General features: G+C 36.3%; 2 protein-coding genes across 2 annotated transcripts in view; one reads left to right on the forward strand and one right to left on the reverse strand.

Moving 5' to 3' along the window:
* Positions 1-6,239, forward strand: part of LOC109949922 — a 15,868-nt gene extending 9,629 nt beyond the window's left edge. The window contains exon 2 of the mRNA XM_020566872.1: positions 4,874-6,239. Coding sequence (XP_020422461.1) covers positions 4,874-4,908 — 35 coding nt within the window. The 3' untranslated portion in view covers positions 4,909-6,239. The remainder of the gene's footprint in view (positions 1-4,873) is intronic.
* LOC18775510 (probable beta-D-xylosidase 6) lies at positions 8,968-12,902 on the reverse strand. Its single transcript, XM_007206368.2, has 6 exons — positions 11,857-12,902; positions 11,382-11,548; positions 11,181-11,278; positions 10,712-11,062; positions 9,954-10,370; positions 8,968-9,666 (listed from the first exon to the last, which is right to left on the reverse strand). Exons 1-6 carry the CDS (start codon positions 12,658-12,660, stop codon positions 9,068-9,070), a joined length of 2,436 nt encoding a protein of 811 aa, XP_007206430.2. The 5' UTR covers positions 12,661-12,902; the 3' UTR covers positions 8,968-9,067.

The following is a 23,294-nucleotide window of genomic DNA, read 5'->3' on the forward strand; positions in this document are numbered from 1 at the left end:
AAATGTAGGGATCTCACATCACTCCAGAGCAGCTAGCTTTGTCAGACATTGGATTTTGGGGCTTTGGCTAATTCTTGGTTTAAGCATGCTTGGATCAAAATTGGGAATTAATTGGGAAAGCTGACTCAGGAAATGCTCCCTCTCAGCCTCTACCAATTGTTTTGTCCTAGCCTCCATCCTTAAGGCCTTTTCCCTTGCCTTAGCCTCCATCTTTTTAGTCTCTTCTTGAAGGAGAACTCTTAAACTGTCCTTCAAACGGTCGTCAAAGCTCACCCTCTGTGGTTTGGGCAAATTGAAATATTGCCTTGGGGAAACACCAGCACCAACTCCCCTCAGTCTGCCTGGATGCTCGGGGCCCAAAGCCATGGTCAGCACATCATTGCTGCCATCTACTCTGACTTTGCCTTCCGAGACTTGTTTCTGCAATTCATCCTAAAAAAAGATAAACAAAAAAACACACGACGGTTATTTATGTACAAACGACGTATTATATAATTTCACACGACGCAATAACGTATAAACCGACGTTATTATAACTTATCACGACGGTAGTTATACCGACGTGGTTATTTATTTAAAACGACGAAATGAATAAACAACCGACGTCTTATGCTATAATTAAAGATAACAGAGTAGTGATTCCTATTTAGACCGTTAACGACGTTTTTAAAAAATTTTCGATGTGGTAATATCATTCACACGACGCGAAAATGAACCACCGACGTCTTATGCTGTAATTACAGAAAACATAGTAGTGATTCCTATTTAGACCTTTAACGACGTTTTTAAAAACTTTTCGACGTGGTAATATCATTCACACGACGAAAAATATAACATACGACGTAATAAGAATAATTCACAGTTTAATAAAAATTTAAAACAGAGTGATAGTAGGCTTACAATTAATTTTGCTTTCTCTGCCACCTTTGGATCAGGGATGTTACCATGTTTGTCCTGTCTAGCTCTCTTCCATAAGGTAGATCGATCAATTTCTACCCCAGGCATGGTTTCCTCCAATTGATCCTCCAATCCAGCATATCCTTTTCGAGACAATCGATGATTGTACTCGAGTTTCTCCCTAATCTGTGCATGTTGAGAATGCACAGACTCAAAATCTTTGGATAGCCTTGAAGCTACAAAGGCATCCCATTGTGCTTTCTCTATGAATTTATATGTTTCAGGGGGTTGGCTTAATTTCTCCCTGTCATTGGTGTATGGAAGGATATAATGCCTCGTTAGTGTAGACTTGAAATCCTTCCATTTCTTGGAAGCAGAAGCTAAAACAGAGGTCTTGCCCCCTTGGCCTACGACAAAAGCCATGTCAACTGCTTCCCAAATCTGCTCCTTTATATCCTTGGGGATTTGGGACCATTTCTTGTCCACAAGTGGGATCCTGGAGCGTGCCAACACACCAATATACGACTGCATCTCAATATGTGCTTGGCCAACACCTTTCCCCCTTTTATTGTACTCAACAATTGGCCTCAGTTTCTGAAGCTTTCTCTTCACAACACGAGGCATTGTGCTCATACCTCGACCAGTCTTTGAATCATCTGAGATTGTTGTCTGGCTGGTTTGTTCTGTCTCAGCAGATGATGAAGCAAACTTCATCTTCTTCGAAGACTTCATCTCCTTCGAAGACTTATCTTGAGGAGCTACCATTCCAAGCTTCTTGGAGCCAGAATCCTTAGTTTGTTGTTGAGAAACCATTTTAACAGACAAAACTGCAAGTGAAAATATTTCAGGAAAACATTAAGAACACAAACGACGGTATTAAAAAAATACGACGTATGATATGATTTTAGACGACGCAATGAAATAATCTCAGACGTAATAAATGTTTAAAACCATTATTTATATAACGTCGTGGTATATATGTTCACACGACGTCAATAGTAATACACCGTCGTGGTAAACTATTATTTATATTTTATCGTCTATATTAGATACCAACCCTAGTTTCTTTTTCTTTATATTTTATCAAATAAGGGAAAAACAAAAACCATTGTTCAGCGAAATCAAACCTGCAATTAAACAAGCATATAAAAAAAGACTATTATTTTAAAAACAACTTTGTCAATTTTCAGACGACGCTAGAACAACTGACGAACCGTCGTGGTCTACCGTCGTCTTATTTAGTTGATGTAGTTGTCTTCAAAGTTGGAAACTTTCTCTCTTTGTCTGTATATTTTATCAAACTTGGAAAGAAGTAAAATGATTTTGGCCAGAAAAAAGGTAAAAAGATTTTTCAAACAAAAAACGTATGAGCATGCAAAACAGTAACCAAAATAGTGAAAATGAAAGCTTACCTTTTGCGTGCAATGAAAGCAAGAGGAAGATGATCGATGTTTAAGTTCAGAGACGACGAAGAAGACGAGAGGAAGACGATGAGAAACTCTGACAATGCTCTGACAAGGAAAAAAGACGAAAAGGTTTCTCTGGGAGATTGAAATTTTTAATCGGGTTTGGAAACAGTGCATGTGTAAGTCGAAAAGTTGCTTACATATAAAACCATTTCAAAAAAATAATACGGCGGTTACATTTAACTACGTCGTTTTTAACTAAAACGACGCAATATTTTTCATTCGACGTGGAATCATTTCATTTAACGTCGTTAGGTTTAATATAACCGACGTGGATTTTAATTTTTAAATTATGAATAGAATTTTTTTTCCCGTGACCTTTCAGTTTATTTTTCAATTACAGTGCGTTATAAATAGAGTTTTTTTTCCGGAGGAAATTTAAAACGAAGGAAATTAATATTCTGCAATATGTAAAGTTTCTTTTTTGGATGACAGATTTAAATAAAATAAGAATATAAAAACAACAAATGTGTAAGTCAAGTAGACGAAAAGTTGCTTACATATAAAACCATTTCAAAAAAATAATATGGCGGTTACATATAACTACGACGTATAAATTACAAAATACGACGGTACATTTAACTTCGGACGTGGTAAATAAATACGACAGTAGTTTGTAGGTACCGTCGTAGTAAACTCAAAAATTAAAGTACATAAGTAATAACTCGCGTCATGGTATATTATTTAACACGTCGTTTTTATTAATTTACCGACGTGGATTTCTGTAATATACGTCGATCATACCGACGTTGATTTTACAATTTAAACGGCGGTTTGTTTGTAAGGACCGCCGTTGGTTTTAAAAATTTATTCTATAAATTTGTCGCTTTCATTCATTTTCGGTTTACATTTAAGGTTCCAAGTTCTTCCTCTCTCAGTCTCTCATGTCTCAAAGATAATAATTTGGATGTTTTCTCAAAGAGAAATTGAGCTTACTCGCATCAAATATATGTCCACAAGAAGAAGCTTGTCAACTAGCCTTCTCACTTCCTTGATCAAGCCTGATAGGACACTTAGTGCTTCTGAATACTCCTTGCTTTCCATCAAAAGAGATGCAAGCCTGGCCTTCACTCGCTGTCGAAGGAAAGTTCGCTTCTCAGGGAAATCTGAAGATCAGATGTGCCTGATCCTCTGCTTGATTTTCTTGCCTAAGAAGATCCGTCGGATTTATTGTGATAGCCTCTTCCTTTATCCGTAGAGCTTCAGAAGAAGAAGATGGGTTTCAAGAATGCGATAAAGAATAGAAATGGCTTCAGATGGCCTCTAAAGCATGAGCAATTGAATCAGTAGTTTCTGGGAGATATGATGAAGACATTGTCAATGCTTTGAACTACACAAGTCCTGCAGAAAGATATGTTAAAGAAACTGAAACAACGGCGGTTTTCTGTTCTACCGTCGTCTTTTCTCGTCGTCTATATTAAGTTACGATGGCGGTAGATTTATAATTACCGACGTAGATTATTTTGTTAAACGTCGTTAAGTGTACTACAACCGACGTGGATTTTAATTTTAAATTATAAATGGAGTTTTTTTTCCCGTATTCTTTCAGTTTTAGTTTTCAATTCCAAAGCGTGATAAATAGATTTTTCTTTCCCGAGGAAATTTAAAATGAGGGAAATTAATGTTCTAGAATTTGTAAACTAACACGACGCAATATTTGCAAATCTGTGTCATCTGTTAAGATTATGATGTGGAACAGAGTTCCATCTGGTAAGATTTCGTAACCCTTGGGATCTCAGACAAAACTGATTATGTCGGCGGTGTTCTATATAAACCGTCGTGGTTATTTCAATTCTTGTCATTAAGTAGATCTACCGACGTAGGATAAGAAAATCAAAGAAAAAAATTGTTAACAAAAATTCTTATTAAGACGACCGTTAAAATTAAAGGTACGACGTATAAAATGAATAAATACGACGATAAATTTTATTGTACGATTTAAAGATAACGTAGTAGAACTATACGAGAATGACGTCGATATATTTATATTTTCCGTCGTTGTAAATTAATTTAATACGGCGATATTTTGTATTTTAAAGCCGTGGATTTGTTTGTAATTATACGGCGTCTTATACGAAAACCTCGTCGTGTTATTTTATGAGTAAAAACGGCAGTTTTTATTGAAATCGTCGTCTTTACTTTCTACGTCGGTCGATTCATAACTTCTGCCGTTCTTTGTTGGCATTGATTTTACACTGAGGAAATCTGTTTCAAATAGACGTCGGTTGTTTAATTATGTACGTCGTTGTTTTTGAACAGCCATTTGAAACTCCATTTTTTAGTTGTCTAAGGTTGTATTACACGACGGTGTTTTTAGAACCGTCGTCTTTTTATAAACCACGACGGTTTTCACTTAGACCGTCGTTGTTTTCTGGTCGTCTTTTTCACTTTTTGTAGTAGTGGATGTTTTATGTATGCCTAGTTTCAACATTAATCTTTTATCCATTGGTAAAATTACAGATGGGTTACGTTGTTCCGTAATTTTTTTTCCTTCTTGGGTTATTTTGCAGGACTTGGTTTCGAAGACGATGATTGGTGTGGGTAAGCGACGAGGAGATCTTTACTACCTAGTGGCGCTTGCCTCCACCACCTCCATCTTCCTATCACCTTATCACCACCTCCACTGACCTTTGGCAACGCCGGCTAGGACACCTTTCCCCAGCCCGTTTGCAATTCTTAGCTAGTACCTCTTTAAATTGCTCCCTTGATTCGCATCATGTTGGTGATATTTGTCTATTGGCGAAACAAACTCGCCAACCTTTTGGACTTAGTTCTATTTCAACTTCTAGACCTTTTTCTTTTTTACATTGTGACATTTGGGGTCCTAATAAACATCCCACTTTTACTGGGGCTTATTATTTTTTATCCATGGTTGATGATTTTTCTCGTTTTACTTGGGTTTTTCTTATGAAACATAAACATGAAACACAAGACCTCCTCAAAACCTTTTTTGCCTATGTTGACCTCAAAGTCCAACAAATCCGTGTTGACAATGGGGGAGAATTTTTCTCCATGCGCAATTTCTTTTCTGACCATGGGATAATTTATCAACACTTTTGCGTTTACACACCCCCAACAAAATGGAGTTGTCTAACGCAAACACCGCCATCTCCTTGAAACTGCACGAGCCCTTCGTTTTCAATCTAATTTGCCAATAAAATTTTGGGGGGAATGTGTTCTTACTGCCGCTTACCTCATCAATCGCTTCCCTACATCTCTCCTTAACAACAAAACCCCTTTTGACATTCTCTACCAGAAAGCACCCTCTTACCACCATTTTCGGTTGCCTTGCCTATGCCACCTCTGTTCATCCAAGCTCCAAATTCGTTCCTTGAGCTCACAAATTCGTTTTTATTGGCTATCCTATTGGCCAGAAAGCTTACAAACTCTATGACTTTGAAACCCATAAAATTTTCACTATCCGACGTTCTCTTCCTGGAAGACAAATTCCCTTTCTCCAACCCCGACACACCCACACCACCACATACCACCGGACCCTCCCTCTCCTTGTTGCCTTTCACTGGCCAGACCCATTCCCTTTGAACTACTGCCCTTCTTTTTCTTCTCCATCCGCCACCAGCCCTGCCCCGGGCTTAGACCTCCTCAATCAACCAGCTCTTGATCTCCCTCTTCCCAAAGACCCAACTCCTTCCAGCAGCATCCAGGCACCACTTCCTGCTGATGTACCCCCTACCCAGCCCACACCTGACATAGCTCGGCCCATCCGTATCTCCTCATGTCCTAAGCAACCCTCCACATACCTCAAGGACTTCGTTTGCTCGCATATGATTCTGCCCCCACATCATTTCTCGTCTTCGCCAACCAGTCCACCACCAAGTACTCGTTTTCCCCTCTGTAATTTTATTTCTTACCATCGGTACTAGCACAAACATCTTTCTTTTGTTCACTCCATCAGTCGAAGTATAGAACCTTCCTCTTTTGCAGAGGCCAACAACGATCCTCGCTGGCATGAGGCTATGGACTCCGAACTTGCTGCTTTTGCTAACAATCACACTTGGACCTTACTCATTTGCCACCTGGCAAATTTCTCATTCACTGCAAGTGAGTGTACAAGATCAAACACCATGCTGATGGTTCTGTCGAGCGCTACAAAGCTCGCCTTGTTGTCAAATGTTTTACTCAAACAAAGGGCCTATATTATCATGAAACTTTTTCTCCCACTGCTAAGATGATCACAATTCGTTGTCTTTTGGCTGTCGCCGCCGGTCAGCACTGGGTTATCCATCAACTTGATGTTCATAATGCCTTTCTCCATGGTGATTTACATGAGGAAATCTATGTCTCCTCCTCCTGGTCTTCGGTGACAGGGGGAGAATCTCGTGTGTTGCCTCCACAAATCTCTTTATAGACTCAAACAGGCTTCTCGACAGTGGTTTGCCAAGTTTACTGAAGCCATCCTTGCTGCTGGTTTTATCCAATCAAAAGCTGATTATTCTTTCTTCACCCGCAAAGATAGCAAGTCTTTTACAGCATTATTAATGTATGTTGATGATATTCTGATTCAAGGAAATGATATTGATGCCATTAATTCTCTCAAAAGTTTTCTACACACCCATTTCCGTATCAAAGACTTAGACGATTTGAAATATTTTTTGGGTATTGAAGTCTCCCGATCCAAGAAAGGCATTTATGTTTCACAAAGAAAATATGCACTTGAGATACTCAAAGATTATGGGTTCTTAGGTGCTCGACCAATTGACTTTCCAATGGAGGAAGCCAAGCTTTCTGACAAAAGTGAACTACTCAAAGATCCTAAAAAATACAAATGATTGGTAGGACGACTGCTTTATCTAACTATTACCCGACTAGACATCACATATTCAGTACATGTCCTCAGCCGTTTCATGCACCAGCCACGATTACCTCACATGGATGCCACTCTTCAGGTTGTTCGATATCTCAAGTCTACTCCGGGTCAACGTTTGCTTTTTCAGTATGATAACAAGCTAGATTTAATTGCTTATTGTGATTCGGATTGGGCTAGTTGTGTCATAACCCGCCGTTCAACTACTGGATATTGTGTATTCTTAGGTAATTCATTGATTTCCTGGCGAACAAAGAGACAAATGACGGTTTCATTGTCCTCTGCAGAAGCCAAATATAGGGCCATGGCTAGCACCTATTGTGAGGTTACTTGGTTACGTTTTCTGTTGCAAGATTTGCACTTGCTATCTTCGGGAGCATTTCGTATGTATTGTGATAATCAGGCGGCATTACATATACTTGCAAACCCATCTTCCATGAGAGAACACAACATATTGAGATGGATTGTCATTTTATTCGTGACAAAATACTTGATGGTACTGTTTCTACATGGCATGTGAATTCTTCGCAACAACTAGCTGATACATTTACGAAACCTTTGGGCAAGGAGAAGTTTTCAGCTATGTTACGCAAGTTGGGCGTTCTTGACATTCACTCTCCAACTTGAGGGGGAGTGTTAGAAAGTAAATGTATTTTAGATAGGAAAGAAATTTGTAATTGATTCATATATCCAATCCTTCCCTTAGATGGAATTCCTAGATTGTAGGATTCCTTATTGTACAAGGAAAACTCATATATATATATATATATATATATATATATATATCTCAACCCCACAAAATCGCCCACCCCCCCTTTCTTAGCACTGCCGCTACCGCTGCCACTGCCACTAGAAAGATTACTTGTTTAATATATCAGAGGGGGAAAGTTGGGGAGACGGAAGGGGAAGGAGGGGGAGTAGCAGTTTTTTTTCTTTCTTTTTTTAAGTTTTCAAATGTTTTTAGATTTTAAATATATATTCTTTATTTAGATCCATGTGGCATTATTCCATTGGATATGTGGGCATCACATACATACCAAGTCAGAAATTTAACAGAAATTTTAATAGAATCTCACGGTATGAACCAAATTAATGTGTGAGGTGTAACATAAAGGACCAATAATGTAAGAAAAAAACATAAAGAACCTGCATGTCGTTAATCGCATGTTATATTATATTATTGGCATGTGACGTGGTGTTATCGTCACCACTTACAAAAATTTATCTGATTTTGGAAAAATCACTTTGTTAAGTTTGTGGGTTACTAGGTTAAGTTTATGCTCTGGCAATTCACACTTTGAAATTGAATAGCCAAGTTGAGTAATGTGTAAGCATTTCTTTTCTAATAGGTGAGCAAAGACATATTTTTCGAAATGATTATTAATTTATTAACTGGGGTAATTGCTGCAGCCTTCATCCCAAAGCAACACTTACTAAACTAACTAACTAATCCACAGGCTTCTTGTGAGGCAACCTTTTATTTTATGACCTTATGTCCTCCAAATTGCATCATTCTACCAACTCCATTAGTTGAGGGGTCTTCATTTTCATTTAAGAATTTCCATCTCAATTCTTATTAATGGCTTTTGAATTATTAAATAATAATATATATAAAATGACATGCTTATAGCCCAGTGACAAAGCATCTGTCACACAGCCATGGAGAAAAGTTCAATTTCATATCTGAATCTTATCTAGAAAATTCACATTAGCATAAATTTTTTTCTAAATTCAAAATATACATTTAGCTACTGACTGTATTTTATGGATATTTAGCAGTATCAGAGATCAATACGTTCAGAAAACTTTAATTTCTGTAAAACAAAATGAATGATACATGTGCTTCAACAATCGCGTCACCTGTTTGACATAAATAGCATCAATTAATTTCAATTGAGACAGTGTGTTCTATATCTCCTACCATTAACCTATGATCACCCAGTGGCAATATCCATTCCCCATAATCATTTGCAAAGCTAAAATGTGTGCAAGGATCAACTAGAATGCTTGTTGCAGTAGATTTGTACGAACCAGTATGCACACGGTTAAATCCAATCAGCTGTTGTTTTGGAGCACCCTTGACAACTTTTGTCATTCTGGAGAACAACATCACAGTATGGCCTCCATCCATGTCTCCTATATTCGTCACAGTGATTTCAACAAAAAATCTCAAGGAATCACAAGATATCACCTCATCAATGTGTAAATAATCAAGTGTATCTCCTGCTTGGTGTAGTACGTTTCTGCTGGAATCAACCTTGAGAGGTCTTGATAACCTTAACTTTTTTGGCGCTGATACGATGTTGTAAGTGAACTTACTGTAGCTTAAGCCATCTCCAAATCCATACAGCCTGCTCCCTGTGTAAAATCGGTAGGTTCTTCCCGGATAACCTTGAGAAGGATCGGCCCTCATGTTCATATCATTCATCGGTATATTGGTGAATGACTCAGGATACCAAGTCATAGGTAGCCTTCCACCTATTTATAATCATATCAAGCAATCATGTTAAATTTTGCCTTTGAAAATTGAAGTGTATGTGTTTGGATGCCTAGCAGAAATAAAATAATCTGATGAGCATTTGCACAAAACAGAACTCACAGCATTTGTGATGAGTCCCTCTTTCCATGTCATGTTTAAATTTCATCTTTATAATTATATTTCAGGAAGTGACTCCATCCTAGAGTAGTACAATAAATAGAGGTGATTTCATTTCATGCAAAACATGAACTCCATAATAGGAAACTCATGTTTTCCAATAACCTACCCGGATTGAAATCTCCAAAGAGGACTTCTGCTAGTGCTCTCCCGCCAGATTCCCCAGGGTACCCAATCCAAAGAATGCTTGCGATTCGCGGGTCTTCTTTGGCAAATGTTACATCAAGTGGTCCACCACCAGTAAGTACCAGAATCACTGGTTCTTTACTTGCAGCTGCCACAGAAGATACAAGGGCCATTTGTTTACCAGGTAAGAGAAGACTAACTCGGTCATGATCTTCTCTTTCTTGCGTCAAATCAAGACCAACAACTATAACAACAAAATCAGCCATCTTGACAGTATGAATTGCTTCTCGGAACCCAGCACGAGACTTACATGGTACATCAAGGCAACCAGCTGCATACAATGCTCTTTTTGTGTACTCTTGAAGACCCTCAAAGAGACCCTTTGAGCTGCAGGGAATCCCTATACAACCAAAGAACCACAACCAAAGCAAACCCTTTAGTTTAATGTGAAACGTCAGGAAAACTTGAAAAAAGGAAAAAAGATTTGGAAGCCAGAATAGAAATGTTATTCTTTTCAAAGTGGATGACATTCAAGATTGAGTAAAGAATGTTGTTGGCTCATAGATACCCAATTTTCATGATCAAATTGCCAACAATAGTCCACAAGTACATATTATTTCTACCTATGATGACTCTACCAGGTATCAAAGCCTGAGGAATCTTCAATAACTGAAGATCTATTAATAATCCGAGAAGCTTTATGTGATACTGCACACTAGTAATTCATGTAGCAAATCATACCTGTGTAACCCCCACCCAGCAAACTTGCATTGTTTGCCAATGGACCAATAACAGCCAAGGAAAAATCAACACCCTTTTCTAAAGGCAAAAACTTCTTATCATTTTTAAGAAGCACAATTCCCTGCCTTGTGGCCTCAAGTGCCAAAGCCTTGTGCTCTGATGTACAGACGTCCTTAGGTCCCAAACTACCAAATTGCCCATTTCTGGGATCCCCATCAAACAGCCCAAGGCGGAGTTGAACTGAGAAAAGATTGAGAAGAGCCTTGTCTATGTCTTCCTCTTGCACCTTCCCTTTTTTGATCGTCGATAGAGTATGTCGAAGCAAGAATGTACCACAATTAATATCCATCCCTACAAATAACTGATTCAATTATAACTTTTTAAGAAAAATAATCCACATATTTGTTGTCAATGGTCATTGCAAAAAGAAAACAACAGACAAGTATAATGGAAGAAACAATCATAAGACCTGCTTTAAGAACATCAGCAACTGCATCTTCAGAGCTTGTTGTGTAATTCTGATACTCATAGACAGTGGCCACAGCATCGCAGTCTGAGGTGATATATCTGTTGTTAACCCACAAGGGATGATGTGTTAATATATATACTGTTTGAAATATCTATTATTTCCAACTTCTATTCAAATATAGAGCAAGAAGAAACTTCTTACCCTTTGAAGCCCCACTCATTCCGAGCTTTGTCCAAGAGATCCTTCTGTGCACAAGCAGGAACCCCATTTACTGCATTGTAAGAACACATTAAGCAGCTAGCTTTACCTTGTTGTATACAACTACGAAAAGGTGGCTGATACGTATCCTCCAAATCTTGTTCTGAAACCTAGTACATAAAAATTAATTAGACTCCAAATTCCAGAAGGTCCTTTTATTGCAAATTTTTATCCAAAATGTTTGCTTCAATGTTGCTGCTGGTTTCCATGGTATGAGAATTGGAGATCTTCTTTTTGTTTGATCTCCACTTCAAAATCTCTTTAAATTTTTCCACCAGTAATGGAAAGAGATACCTCCAGAATAATTTTGCAGATATAGACAAAACTGATTTTGCACAAGCTAAAACATGGTAAAACCCGACTGAAATTGAAACTGGCTAAAATTCCATGACAACCAGAAAGTTAAAGAAAGTCTTACCACAGCATTGAAGCTATATCTACTGAAATTCCCCCACAACTCCAAATCATAAGCAGTGAAATGCTTGCAACAAGCAGAGAGCATTAGACCATCATCACTCCCACCATCATGACCTTCCAAAACTCTCCTCTCTCCAAACCCATCATGTGTAATTCCCCAATTCCCACCTTGGAAACCGTTCACAAACTCAATTGCATAAGCAGAAGCAACCATGGGGTCCTCCCCAGGGGTCTCTTGACCTCTGCCCCATCTTGGGTCCCTGAAGATATTGATATTGGGTGCCCAAAATGTCAGCCCAGCTTGCCCCAAATTGTACATTGATCTAGCCTCAACAGCTATGGCAGACCCAATTAAGGACCAGAGAGTCCTATTGAAAGCAGCTGCAGTGACAATCACTTGTGGGAAGCTTGTGGCTGAAGGGATGGTGCCATTGAAGGAGACACCAGGGCCATTGGTGGCTATGCCATGGAGTGACTCAGACCACCATTCATAGGGTGGGATGCCAAGTCTTGGAATTGCAGAGGCATTGTTTGAGAGCTGTTGGATTTTTTCTCGGAGGGTAAGGAGGGAAATTAGGGACTGAGCTCTGGTTGTGATTGGGAGGGAGGTGTTGCAAAAAGGATAGGAGCTGTGGTGGGGTGGCTTGCATGGGAATTGAAGGTCTGAATTTGATGATGATGATGTGAATGGCTGGGATTTGCTGAAGCATAATTTGAAGAGTTGTAGAAGGAGGAGGAAGAAGAGGGATTTCCAGTTAGGAGACATTGAGTTCAGAGAAGTGTTTTGAGTTCTCAAAGTCAGCATGGTCCTGTTTTGGGGGAAATACTGTAAAAAATAGTTGAGAAATGAATTGATGATGATGATGATGATGGTCCTGTATTTGCTATGTATAAAATTTATAAATTTCAAGTAAGCAGTGGTTAAACTAGTGTAAAAAGGGTCTTGAATTGTGAACAAGAAGTCTCAAATTCGAATGCTATTAGCATAATTTGTGAGTGTAAGAAGCCACTCCTCTCTAATTTGTGATGGGCCGCATTCAGGCAATTTTTTTTTTTTTTAAACTATAAATTAATAAAAGCTCGCTAACTTGTTAATATCATGTTAATATGGGTTTTCTTCCGCCAAAAAAAAAAAAGTTAATATGGGTTTTACCAATGAACATGGACTCCACTTGTTAATAATCGTACAGTATCGTGTCAATCCGTTACCAAACCAATAATGCTGGACCCAAACAATTAATTATTCTTTCGTGTCGTGTTATTATGTCGGTACATGATTTTGTCATGGTATATTTTCATATGTAAAGGCCAAAAAAGTATCTGTCTCTAATTTTAAGTTGTTTGCTGATGCTTTTTTGGGTCAAACGCTGGGAAGGGAGAGGAGAGTAATATACATGGGGGTGGGTTTTTGGAAAGATCCCGTCTCATGTGGCTCGAATTCGGGTGATAATTGAGGGCCAGGGGAGGAAAGTTGCCGCTCAATCACTGCGGGTGGCTAAATTCCGTTGTCTGAGTTGTTTGCCGATGTTACCACCATATATTTGTTTTGTTCAAAACACTACACTTATTATATAAATATAAGTTTATTTAAGAACAGTCCTGATTTCTTGGATTACAAGGGTCCAAGAGATTTATGGTCACTCACCATTGGATGTAAATTCAACGGTTCACTCACTCATGTATTCCTTTTAAAAAACTTTTTTGAACCATTGGATTAATATTCAACGGTGAGTGACCACAATCTCTTGGACTCCTGTGATCCAAGAGATCGGGACTGTATTTAAGAAATCTCTCAATGAAAACTGTCTGTGTATATATATATATTAATTTTGTGATGGACCTTGGAACAATGTTACCCCAAGAGAAGAAAACAATTAAAAAGATCTCTTCATCATGAATAGATGGACATATATATTCGTGATGGAACTCAAAAATAAAACAAGTAAGATATCTTGATCATGAACAGATAGACCACCATTAGAAAGCGATCCTTAACAACAACAGAGTTTAAGATAAAAGAAACTTGGATTCAATTTTTTTTCTGAAATTTTTTATAGATGTATTAAAGTTATTTTGTTTTTTTTTTTTGGTCAAATAGAAGAAGTAATAAAGTTAGTGAGGGCAGAATTGGAATTTTGAGCTGGGTGTATTAATTTATCCTTTTGGGGCATGTTTAAGTATTAGTAATGGAGAAAGTAAGGAATTAAAGAATTTAGAAATAGGGGAAGTTCTAAATCGATATTGGAAGAATCATTCCTATTAAGTTGTTTACTAAACATATAGAATTAACAAAGGAATGGGGTTGATTCTCATTGTTATTGTTTACTAATTTTCATGAATCAGAATCTAAATTAATTTGATTACTAAAATGCCCTGCACATTTTCACCACTGCACATATATAATTCTCAAATTAGCTAAGGAGACCAAACTAATCCTGTAGCAAACCAGTAAGGTGGTGTAAACATCAGGAATCAATATGCTGAACAAGATGAACAACAAGAGCCCAATTTAATGATAATGTCGATAGATAGGGTAGGCAAATAGGAATGGGAAGGAAATCATTTTTGAAAGTTCTTGGTGTAAAATTATGATAAAGTTCTTGGCGTGTATTATTTTAGGGTTTTGGATGTTTTGGAATTATGATAAAGTGGCAAGGGTATTTTTGGAAGTTACGAAGGGAAAACAGGAATGATAATCATATCAACTATCCCCCTCTAGTTGATCTAATACCTAGTTTTGAGGAGATGTGATTATGGATTTTGAGGTGGGACCCACTTATTTTTTTCATTCCTGATTGCAAGTAAATGTAGAGGAAGTCAGGAATATAAATTATTCTATTTCCTTCTATACCCATTATTGATACGTAAACATGTCATTTGTGTACATTTTAAATTAGTTTTTGGGTATGTTTGGAAGCCCATTTTCCTTAATACTTCAAGGGCCCTACTTTCAATTTGAGCCTTAGCCCTATGTCTGTGTCGCACTTGTCTTGTGTTTCTCCCACTTGATCCATTAGACATTTTCCAAAATATATGGGAAGTAGGAATATGTTCCTATTAATCACACTGACTTAGGAAACGAACAAGGCCTTCACGAGAATGGGTTCAACATAATGGACAAATTTATGCTTTAAAAAATGACCTACCTACTTAGAAATTCTGCCTTACTTAGGCTACATTTAAAGAATTCAAGAGATTCGCTAACAAAATAATTTGACAATATAACATACTAATACTCATAAGAAACAACAACAGCCCAAAAATAATGGCTCAAATTCCATATAGTGTAAGGCAGAATTTCTAAAGACCCGTTTGATAACTATTTCAATTTTAGTTTTTATTTCTTATTTTTTGTGCTTGAGTATAGAGGACAAAAAAGGAAGAATGGAAATGAGAATGAGAGTAGAGATAGGATTGAGAGGGAAGATGAGAGGGGAGGATGGGAGGGAGGAGTAACAAAAATAAGGATGCACATTTGATTGGAAAATCCGATTCCGACCAATTCCAATCTGAAAATTTATAATTTTTGCAAGTCCAATAAATTCTAACATATGAAACTTCTGAATTCCAAAAATTCCGAAAATATATGTATTGGAATTGGAATGTTATTTTAATGACCAAAAATAGACATGGACAAGTTATACCATAAAGAATAACAACATCCAAGTACTAGAATATAATAGTTTTTCAAGTGTTCAATATAAGTGTAACATCCCACATCCATCAACGGAGAGGGGGTGATATGCCTTATATGTGCACACCCGCATCCATCTAGCACGAGGCTTTTTGGGAACTCACTGACTTCGGAGTCATGGGAACTCTGAAATTAAGCGAGTTGGGGGCTAGAGCAATCCCATGATGGGTGACCCACTGGGAAGTTGCTCGTGAGCTCTCAAAAACAAAACCGTGAGAGCAGAGAGGGGAGCCCAAAGCGGACAATATCGTGCTACGGCGGAGCCGATCCCGGGATGTGACAATGAGTTTTAAATTTTGAGCCAATTCTAACCATTCAAATGGTTGGGCATGTTTAAATTTTGAACTAGTTTCTGAAATATATAAGTTTCAAATTTTTGAAAATTTTTGAAAATTTCGATTTTTCCGAATTGGAATGGATATTGAAATTTCGAAATTTTTTGTTTTGGAATTGGAATCCCCTAATTCCGATCCGTCAGAAAATCAGCACTATAAAAATGAAAACAAAAACGAACAACTGAAATTTATTTGAAATTGTTTTCACTTTCAAGTTTTTGTTTTCAATTTTGTTACTCCTCCCTCCCACCCTCCCCTCTCATCATCTCTCTCGATCTCATCTTCACTCTCATTTTCCTCTATACTCATAGCACGAAAAATGAAAACAAAAAATTGAAATTGAAATAGTTATCAAACGGGTCCTTAGAAATTCTGCCTTACTTGGGCTATATGGAATCTGAGCCATTATTTTTGGGCTATTCTTGTTTCTTATGATTTATTAGAATAGTATTCTAGTATGTTATATTGTCAAATTATTTAGTAAGCTAATGTCTTGAATTTTTTTTTTATTATTTTTTTTTTTTTTAGAAAGTTAGGAAGAGGAGGGGGAAATTTACACACACAAGACCACACTTGAGAGCACATTAAAGGCCTGGGCTAATCCAACCAACACCTCATTGGTAAAAGAAAAGTTTTTCTTTTGATTAATAAGTCAACTATTAAGCATGTCATTATGTTGTTAGAATCTTATATGGGCCTTTACGGCCCTCACCGATAAATGGGCATTTATATGTATGGACCAAGAAAAGAATTGCAATATCTAAATGATGGTGTGCAATATTGGTTAACCATAGAACTCCAGTTACTGGATGTAATCCTCCATGAGACGTAAGAAATTCCACATATTTTGATCAATTTAAGGTGAAAAATGGGGTTGCTCCCTCAAAAAATTTGACTAAAGTTGAGCCAAAAGATCCCAATTCAATATAAATTCATGTAAATAAGGGCACAAATATTCTCATGAATGTCATATATGACCTTCTGTGATCCAATATTTGCTTAAGTCAAGCCATTGTAATAATTATAAATTCTTCATCCAAAGGATAAGTTTCAGAGCAACACACAATTGAAGATTTAATGTTCAAATAAAATAAAGTGATCAACTTGTAAATGATCTGTGAATCACAAAAAATTCCGAACTCTAGTAGTTGAAAATTTGTGTAGTAGGATTGACAGATGCCATATATGGACATCAATTTTTCTGGAAATATAACTATGTTATACCAGACATTTGGGGGAGCTTTCAAATCAAATGTGGAAATATAAGATTTTATATGTAGGTTTAGTTGCTTCAGCCCAACGGCTGTGTTTAATATGTGCCATGACTCACACGCATCCACAAATTTGTCAAACTAGACCTCCTGAAATTATGAAAAATAATTCAAACAAGAGATCTTTTCCCCCTTCTCACAGCTTTCTCAGTTGTCCAACATTTAAGAGGCTCTACTCTTTTTTTTCCTGATATTATACTTGTGTCCAGAATTAGCAATTTCATTTTGGAGTTCAGATTAAGCATTTTCGGTTACGATTAAGTATCAAAAAGATATGACTAACACCTTCAAATTTCAGTGTGATCATGGTTGGCATACTGTCACCTTTCAAGGAAGTTGAGATTCAAATCCCAAAATCAATTGGCAATCCTTATAAGCTAAATGAAAGACGTCATTGGGCTTCACACGTAGGCAAACATGCCTCTGATACCATAAAAGAAGTTGAGGTCCCAACCCCAAAACCAAATGGCAATGGAAAAGAATGGCCCAACTTCTTACAAAATCTCTTAACTTTCCAATGTAGGACAACACTTCACATCCTCTCCGAAAAACACCTCGACTCTAGTACCAACTAGCAACAGGGATCAAGATGCCAATTTGCCAAACCTCGATAATCTTGGAAATAGAGGGTTCACAGAAATCCTCTGATGAATATGTTGGAACTTTATGGATGATGCTAATTTATGAAAATAAATATATGAAAAAAAACAGCATTATATTCCCAATCACTTTGGTTCCAAATCTTTCAGCTTCATACCCACATATACCTCTACATGCTCCATCGATCCTTTATTGAACCATAATAAGACACCATAAACGTAAGAAATCAACAAGTTTATTGCTGCATTGGTCATTTTAGTCTGCAATTTATGATTAGAACCTACCTTTTTTTTTTCTGTCCAAGTGTGCCTTGTGAATAATAAAGTGGCATCAACTCATACTTTGAACTTTATAAGCAAACATGTACTTCGCCAAATTGTTATGATGAGGAATTCCCTTTTCTTAAAAAAAAACACCCGATCCTTATTCTTGCTGCAAAAGATTCACTAATTTACAATAATGAATTTGACAAACGTACTCAAAGCAATGATGATTAGAATATAATTTTTTGTAACTTTGACACGTGAATTAATGTAAATTGTAATTACACACTAAAGACATAGAAGTTTAAATTTGATTTGGTAAAGTTGAGAAATGTACAGTTGGGGCTAGAGCTTTTGCATGAACTTAGGTTCAAGTGTGCTAGAACCCTAGAAAATTTTCCACCACAGAATAGCAACTTTGTAAGTAAAGGTTACAAACTTTCCTCGATGATCAAAATGAGAACGTGAAATTATAACTAGGTACAAAAACCCAGTTGAGGATTTGGCAGACAGAGTCACGTGTTGATAATTAAAAGTTCATCAGAAGTTTGGGTTCATATGATCTCCTAAAAAAGTCCAACCAATTTTGATATGATTTATCAGCTAGACATGATCATTACCAATGCTTGGAGTATTTTCAAGGGCTTCGAATCTACAAGAGCATAAAGGTGAAGAAAAAAAATGTACAATTATTGATCTTCTTTCTTTTCTTTCTCATCTCCCGTGTTACAATTTAAAGGAAAAAAGTTTATGGGAAGTCATTCGTCAATCAGTAAAATAAACTGTTATCAAATAAATAGATAAACACAATATTTCGATAAGATACTGAAGGATTTTCAATTTGTTTTATTTTTGTAAGAATAATTCTTGAAGAATGCCTTTCGATTATTAAATTATATTCTTGAGATGTAAAAAGATGTAGCAAGTAGAAAGATGAAATAACTAGCATTTCCATACTAAAAGAAATAGTACCTAATTTAAGATAACCATTTGACTTTTAAATAGAACTTGTGTATGATTTTGCTGACAGAACCCAATTGACTTCAAGAAAAAGGCAAATGCTATTCCTCTTTTTCTTTGGCAATCACCTGAATGATGATATATATTCTACAAGATATCATTATAAATTGTCTTCACTCTTCATCATTACTTGTCATATATATATATATATGCATGCTATCTTCTGCATGCAATATTCCTTGTCCCCACCGCAGCTAATTAAAAAAATATATTGCAGCTTTGAGCACAAGAAGCTCAATATGTACTGCGATCTGATCGTTTAGGTTATTTTAGATAATAGCCAATATTGGAGTATGGCCCTTTAAGAACTCATAGAACATCGATGTAGTGATTGAGAAATTAAGAATGCTAATTAAGGCTAATTATAACCACCCTAAGTTATTTTCACTACAAGCTCATAAAGATTTTGATTAAACATTGAGAGCCTAGATTGTCATATAAGGGGAGCCAACCATATTCAATCCGTTTATTTTCTCATTTATGTTAAGTACGTACGCAATTCTCTTCACATGACTAATTATTATTTATTTTTAAGATTAATTAAAAATAATATCTTCTTTTTTTTTTTGTCACAACACTGGAAAATTTTCATTAAAATCGAATACTAATGTTTACGTCTTCAAGTTTAGCTAATGCCTAGTCCAAATTTGTATAATACACAAGCTTCAAATATTGCATGAAAATAATTTTCTAATAAGTATCTAAATCCGAACATTCTTTCTTCTTCGTATCTTTTTTTCCCTGTTTCCATATATATACCTAAATTATTGAGTTGAAGTAAATTACAATCCTGAAAGATTGATCACTTGCAAAGACAAGGCAACATTTGGATGGATGTGGCCAAGTCATTATCGAAGAAGAGTGTGTGTAGCACAGATACAAATTTCAATCCCCAATCTAATTTATATACGTAAAGTCACTCTCAAGGTAGACACATTGCCCTATTTTGCAGATTTGTCTTCGTCATTCAATTCTTGTCACGTATATGGATGTTGTGTTTATGTGCAAAAGTCTCCTACCTTGCCGAGCACTTCATTTTATTTTTTATTTTTTCTGTGTGTCGGGGCAACAAAAAAAAAAAAAATAGTTGCATGCACCTTTTGTGATGTAGAACAGATGGCAGATTTTATCGCGGTTGAGCTAGAAAAAGGACGTAGTGGGAATATGCAGATTTGTCGTCCAAGCTCCGATTAGGACGCAAAATACCATTTCGGAAAGGGAACGACGCCACGAGTGTAACTCACAGCTTTGTCGTGACATAAGATGGATTTTGGCATTCTGAGGTCGTTTGGCCTTCCAAAACTGCAGTTAAAGTTTGGTAGTTAATTTTTCAATAAATTCTGTTTTGGACAGTTTAGGAGTTACGCTATTAAGACTCCAAATTAATCCTGTTTTTTCAGTTTTATGTAATAACTCCCCTAGTACTTGAAGGGTTGAAGGTTGTTGAGAATTGTGTATTTAGACAGGTTTGTCTAACGTTTCTGGCAACTCAGTTTTTAATAACATTATTCCAAGAGAGCTTCTCTTAATTTTCTGGTGGAATCCAGTTCTTATTGTTACTCAAGGTTTCGCTTGAAACCCTTTGTTACTTGTGCTGCGTCATTTTGTGTAAATTTGGGAGGGTAATAAACTATTTTTGAAGTCCATAAACAATTTTCCCATCATCAAAGAGATTATAATATAGGGTAAACTACCGAATATCTCCTTAATTATAACGGTAGTGGAATTTAACATTTCGTATTATATTTTTAGACAATTTACCTTCTCATGCTCATTCTAAATCATCAATTTAGTACCACCAATTACTTTTTAAAAAAAATATCTATATATATAAAACAAAAGGCAGATAATGATAAAACACTCAAAATATCATAAAATGCCCTTGGTTAATGCAAACATTAAGAATTGAAATTATTAATTAATTGAGAATAATATAGTAAATTCACACTTTTTTATATTTAAAAAAATAAAAATAAAAATAAAAATCAAATAATGAATTCTATTTTTATAAAATATAACTACTCATTATCTTTTTTAATTCTAAAATAAATTTAAATATTTTTTAAAAAAACCTCTCATAAACACTAGTAAGTAATAATGGAAGAATGAAGAATCAAATTTAGAACTTCGTTACAAGAGAACTACTTTTAACTATTTGAGTGAGTGAGTTGTTTACATGGTTTTACCTGTGTATAAATTACTGGTTAGAATGAATTAATAATAATGTTACAGTCACTGTAGGTCCATTGCACGCCTTTTGATGGCCCTTTTTTCTTTTCCCCTCGTTTTCTTGTGCTGATGTGACTCTCAGTGGGGACCTCTTCCATTTTTCCCCTTGCCTTCTCCCAACAGCGACATGCCTTTCTGACGTTTGCAGAATATGCAGAATGCAGGAGGAAAACATCGTCCTTCTCTTTCCATGAATCATCAATTGATTCCAAGCATACCATACCATACCATCCCCCACGCGCAACCCCTCCACCATATAATAGTAACTGGTGGAAGAAAGCTTATGCTAATTCATCCAATTTTTCCCTCTGCTTTTTTCTTTTCCATGTTGATGAACCTTACCCTAATATTTTCCTCGTTTTCTTTTCCTGTTGCAAGTTTCAATTGATTATAATCATATCATGCAAATATGATTATAAAAAAAAGTGTTGGGAATTGTGGATCATATACAATTGCTTCACGTTGCGGGAAGTGATTGTCCATCAATAAGTTTATTAAATGGTATATCTTGTTAAAATGCATGTTCACACTTGGAGGTTAAAATGAACTTGGTTAAATTGGGATACTATCGATACAATTTTTAAAAAGTCTAAAAGTTATGAACCCCAACACAAAGAAAATTATAACATACCTAATTTAAGAATATAAAATTTTATTAACGATAGAGGTGAAATTAACGAATTCATTTAATTCGGGTGTTAAATTGGAAATTTTTATTATTTAGAGAGTAACATTGCTCTATTCTAAATAAGCTTAAATGTCAAAATAACTATAAATAATACCTATTGCCACACCCATCACGTGGAGCCCCCCCCAACACATACGAACGCTCTCATGCAAAAAGTGCATCAGCGGTTAGTTCACCTCTCTCTCTCTCTCTCTCTCTCTCTCTCTCTCTCTCTCAACTCTCAAACGCAATGCATAATCGAGGAGAAGGGACAGTGTGGAGCCCGGTCAAATTAAAAAACAGGACACAAAAAAAGTGAAGGAATGAGAAGCGGTTTTGATGTGGGATAGAGAGAGAGTGAGATAATATTGTGGGCGCTGCCTCTTGTATTCATGCAAATGCCAAACGAAGCACAATCATACGTATGAAAACCACCCACCAACCAACCACACCAAATGAAACTAAAACCGCTTTCTTGATTGGCGGTATTGGCCTCACAGCCGCGGTTTCCATCCGTTTATTTTGCCTCCTGCCTTATGAGGAGATGCTCTGTTTGGTGCGAATCACAATATAAATGTGATGTACAAATTAATTTACAAATAAATAAATAAATAAATAAAAAGGTTATTACGCATGCTATATGTATATTATATGTGATGTCTGAATTTCAAAATACAAAATACAATGTGAATGTGATGTACACAAACACAAAGGCACCATATATGTTCGGGCAAATCTGTCCTAGGCTGTAGTGCAGAAAAAGACCTCGCACCAAGGTTTTCTAGGTAGAGCTGGTTACGGCACATGAACGACTCAATGTACATTTCCATTTCTTGTCTTATTTTGGTAAAACCCGTTTCATATCTTCATATCTGATATGACGTGAAAAGATTATCTACCAAGTTTCGTTGGTACTGAGGAGTTTGGTAACTAGGTGTTTAGGTTGTGTGACTCGATATAAATCATGGAAATATCATGATAATTGACTACTTGAAAGTATATGGTCCATTACTAATTCTATAAAGACATTTTAAATTAAAACACCACACTTAGATGGTTCTTACGCCTCATTTTATCCAAATGATTGAATACATGTGGTAAGTTAAAGACAATATCGGTGTAATCTTGGATCTATTTTATATTTGAATTGAATCTGACATAGTCTGGCTCCTTACCCTTTAATAAATAATGTACTCCTAGATACCCACAATCAAGGGAGGCCCTAGAGGCTGCACACAAGCAAGCAAGGCGGCCATCTAGGGCCCCAATTTGTGTAATACCTTCTATATTCACACTTATATTATTTTTTTAAACTATATTATATAAATATTATGTTAGGCCCAAACCAATTATTGTATAT

This window comes from Prunus persica, chromosome G6 (genome assembly GCF_000346465.2).
Source record: "Prunus persica cultivar Lovell chromosome G6, Prunus_persica_NCBIv2, whole genome shotgun sequence".
Classification (NCBI taxonomy): domain Eukaryota; kingdom Viridiplantae; phylum Streptophyta; class Magnoliopsida; order Rosales; family Rosaceae; genus Prunus; species Prunus persica.

Excerpts from the sequence above, each read along its gene's own strand:
- LOC18775510 (XM_007206368.2), bottom strand. The coding sequence starts at position 12,660 with ATGCTGACTTTGAGAACTCAAAACACTTCTCTGAACTCAATGTCTCCT. Across the intron at positions 11,549-11,856 it reads GATATAGCTTCAATGCTGTG|GTTTCAGAACAAGATTTGGA; the intron begins GTAAGACTTTCT and ends TTTATGTACTAG. Across the intron at positions 11,279-11,381 it reads AATGAGTGGGGCTTCAAAGG|ATATATCACCTCAGACTGCG; the intron begins GTAAGAAGTTTC and ends GGTTAACAACAG.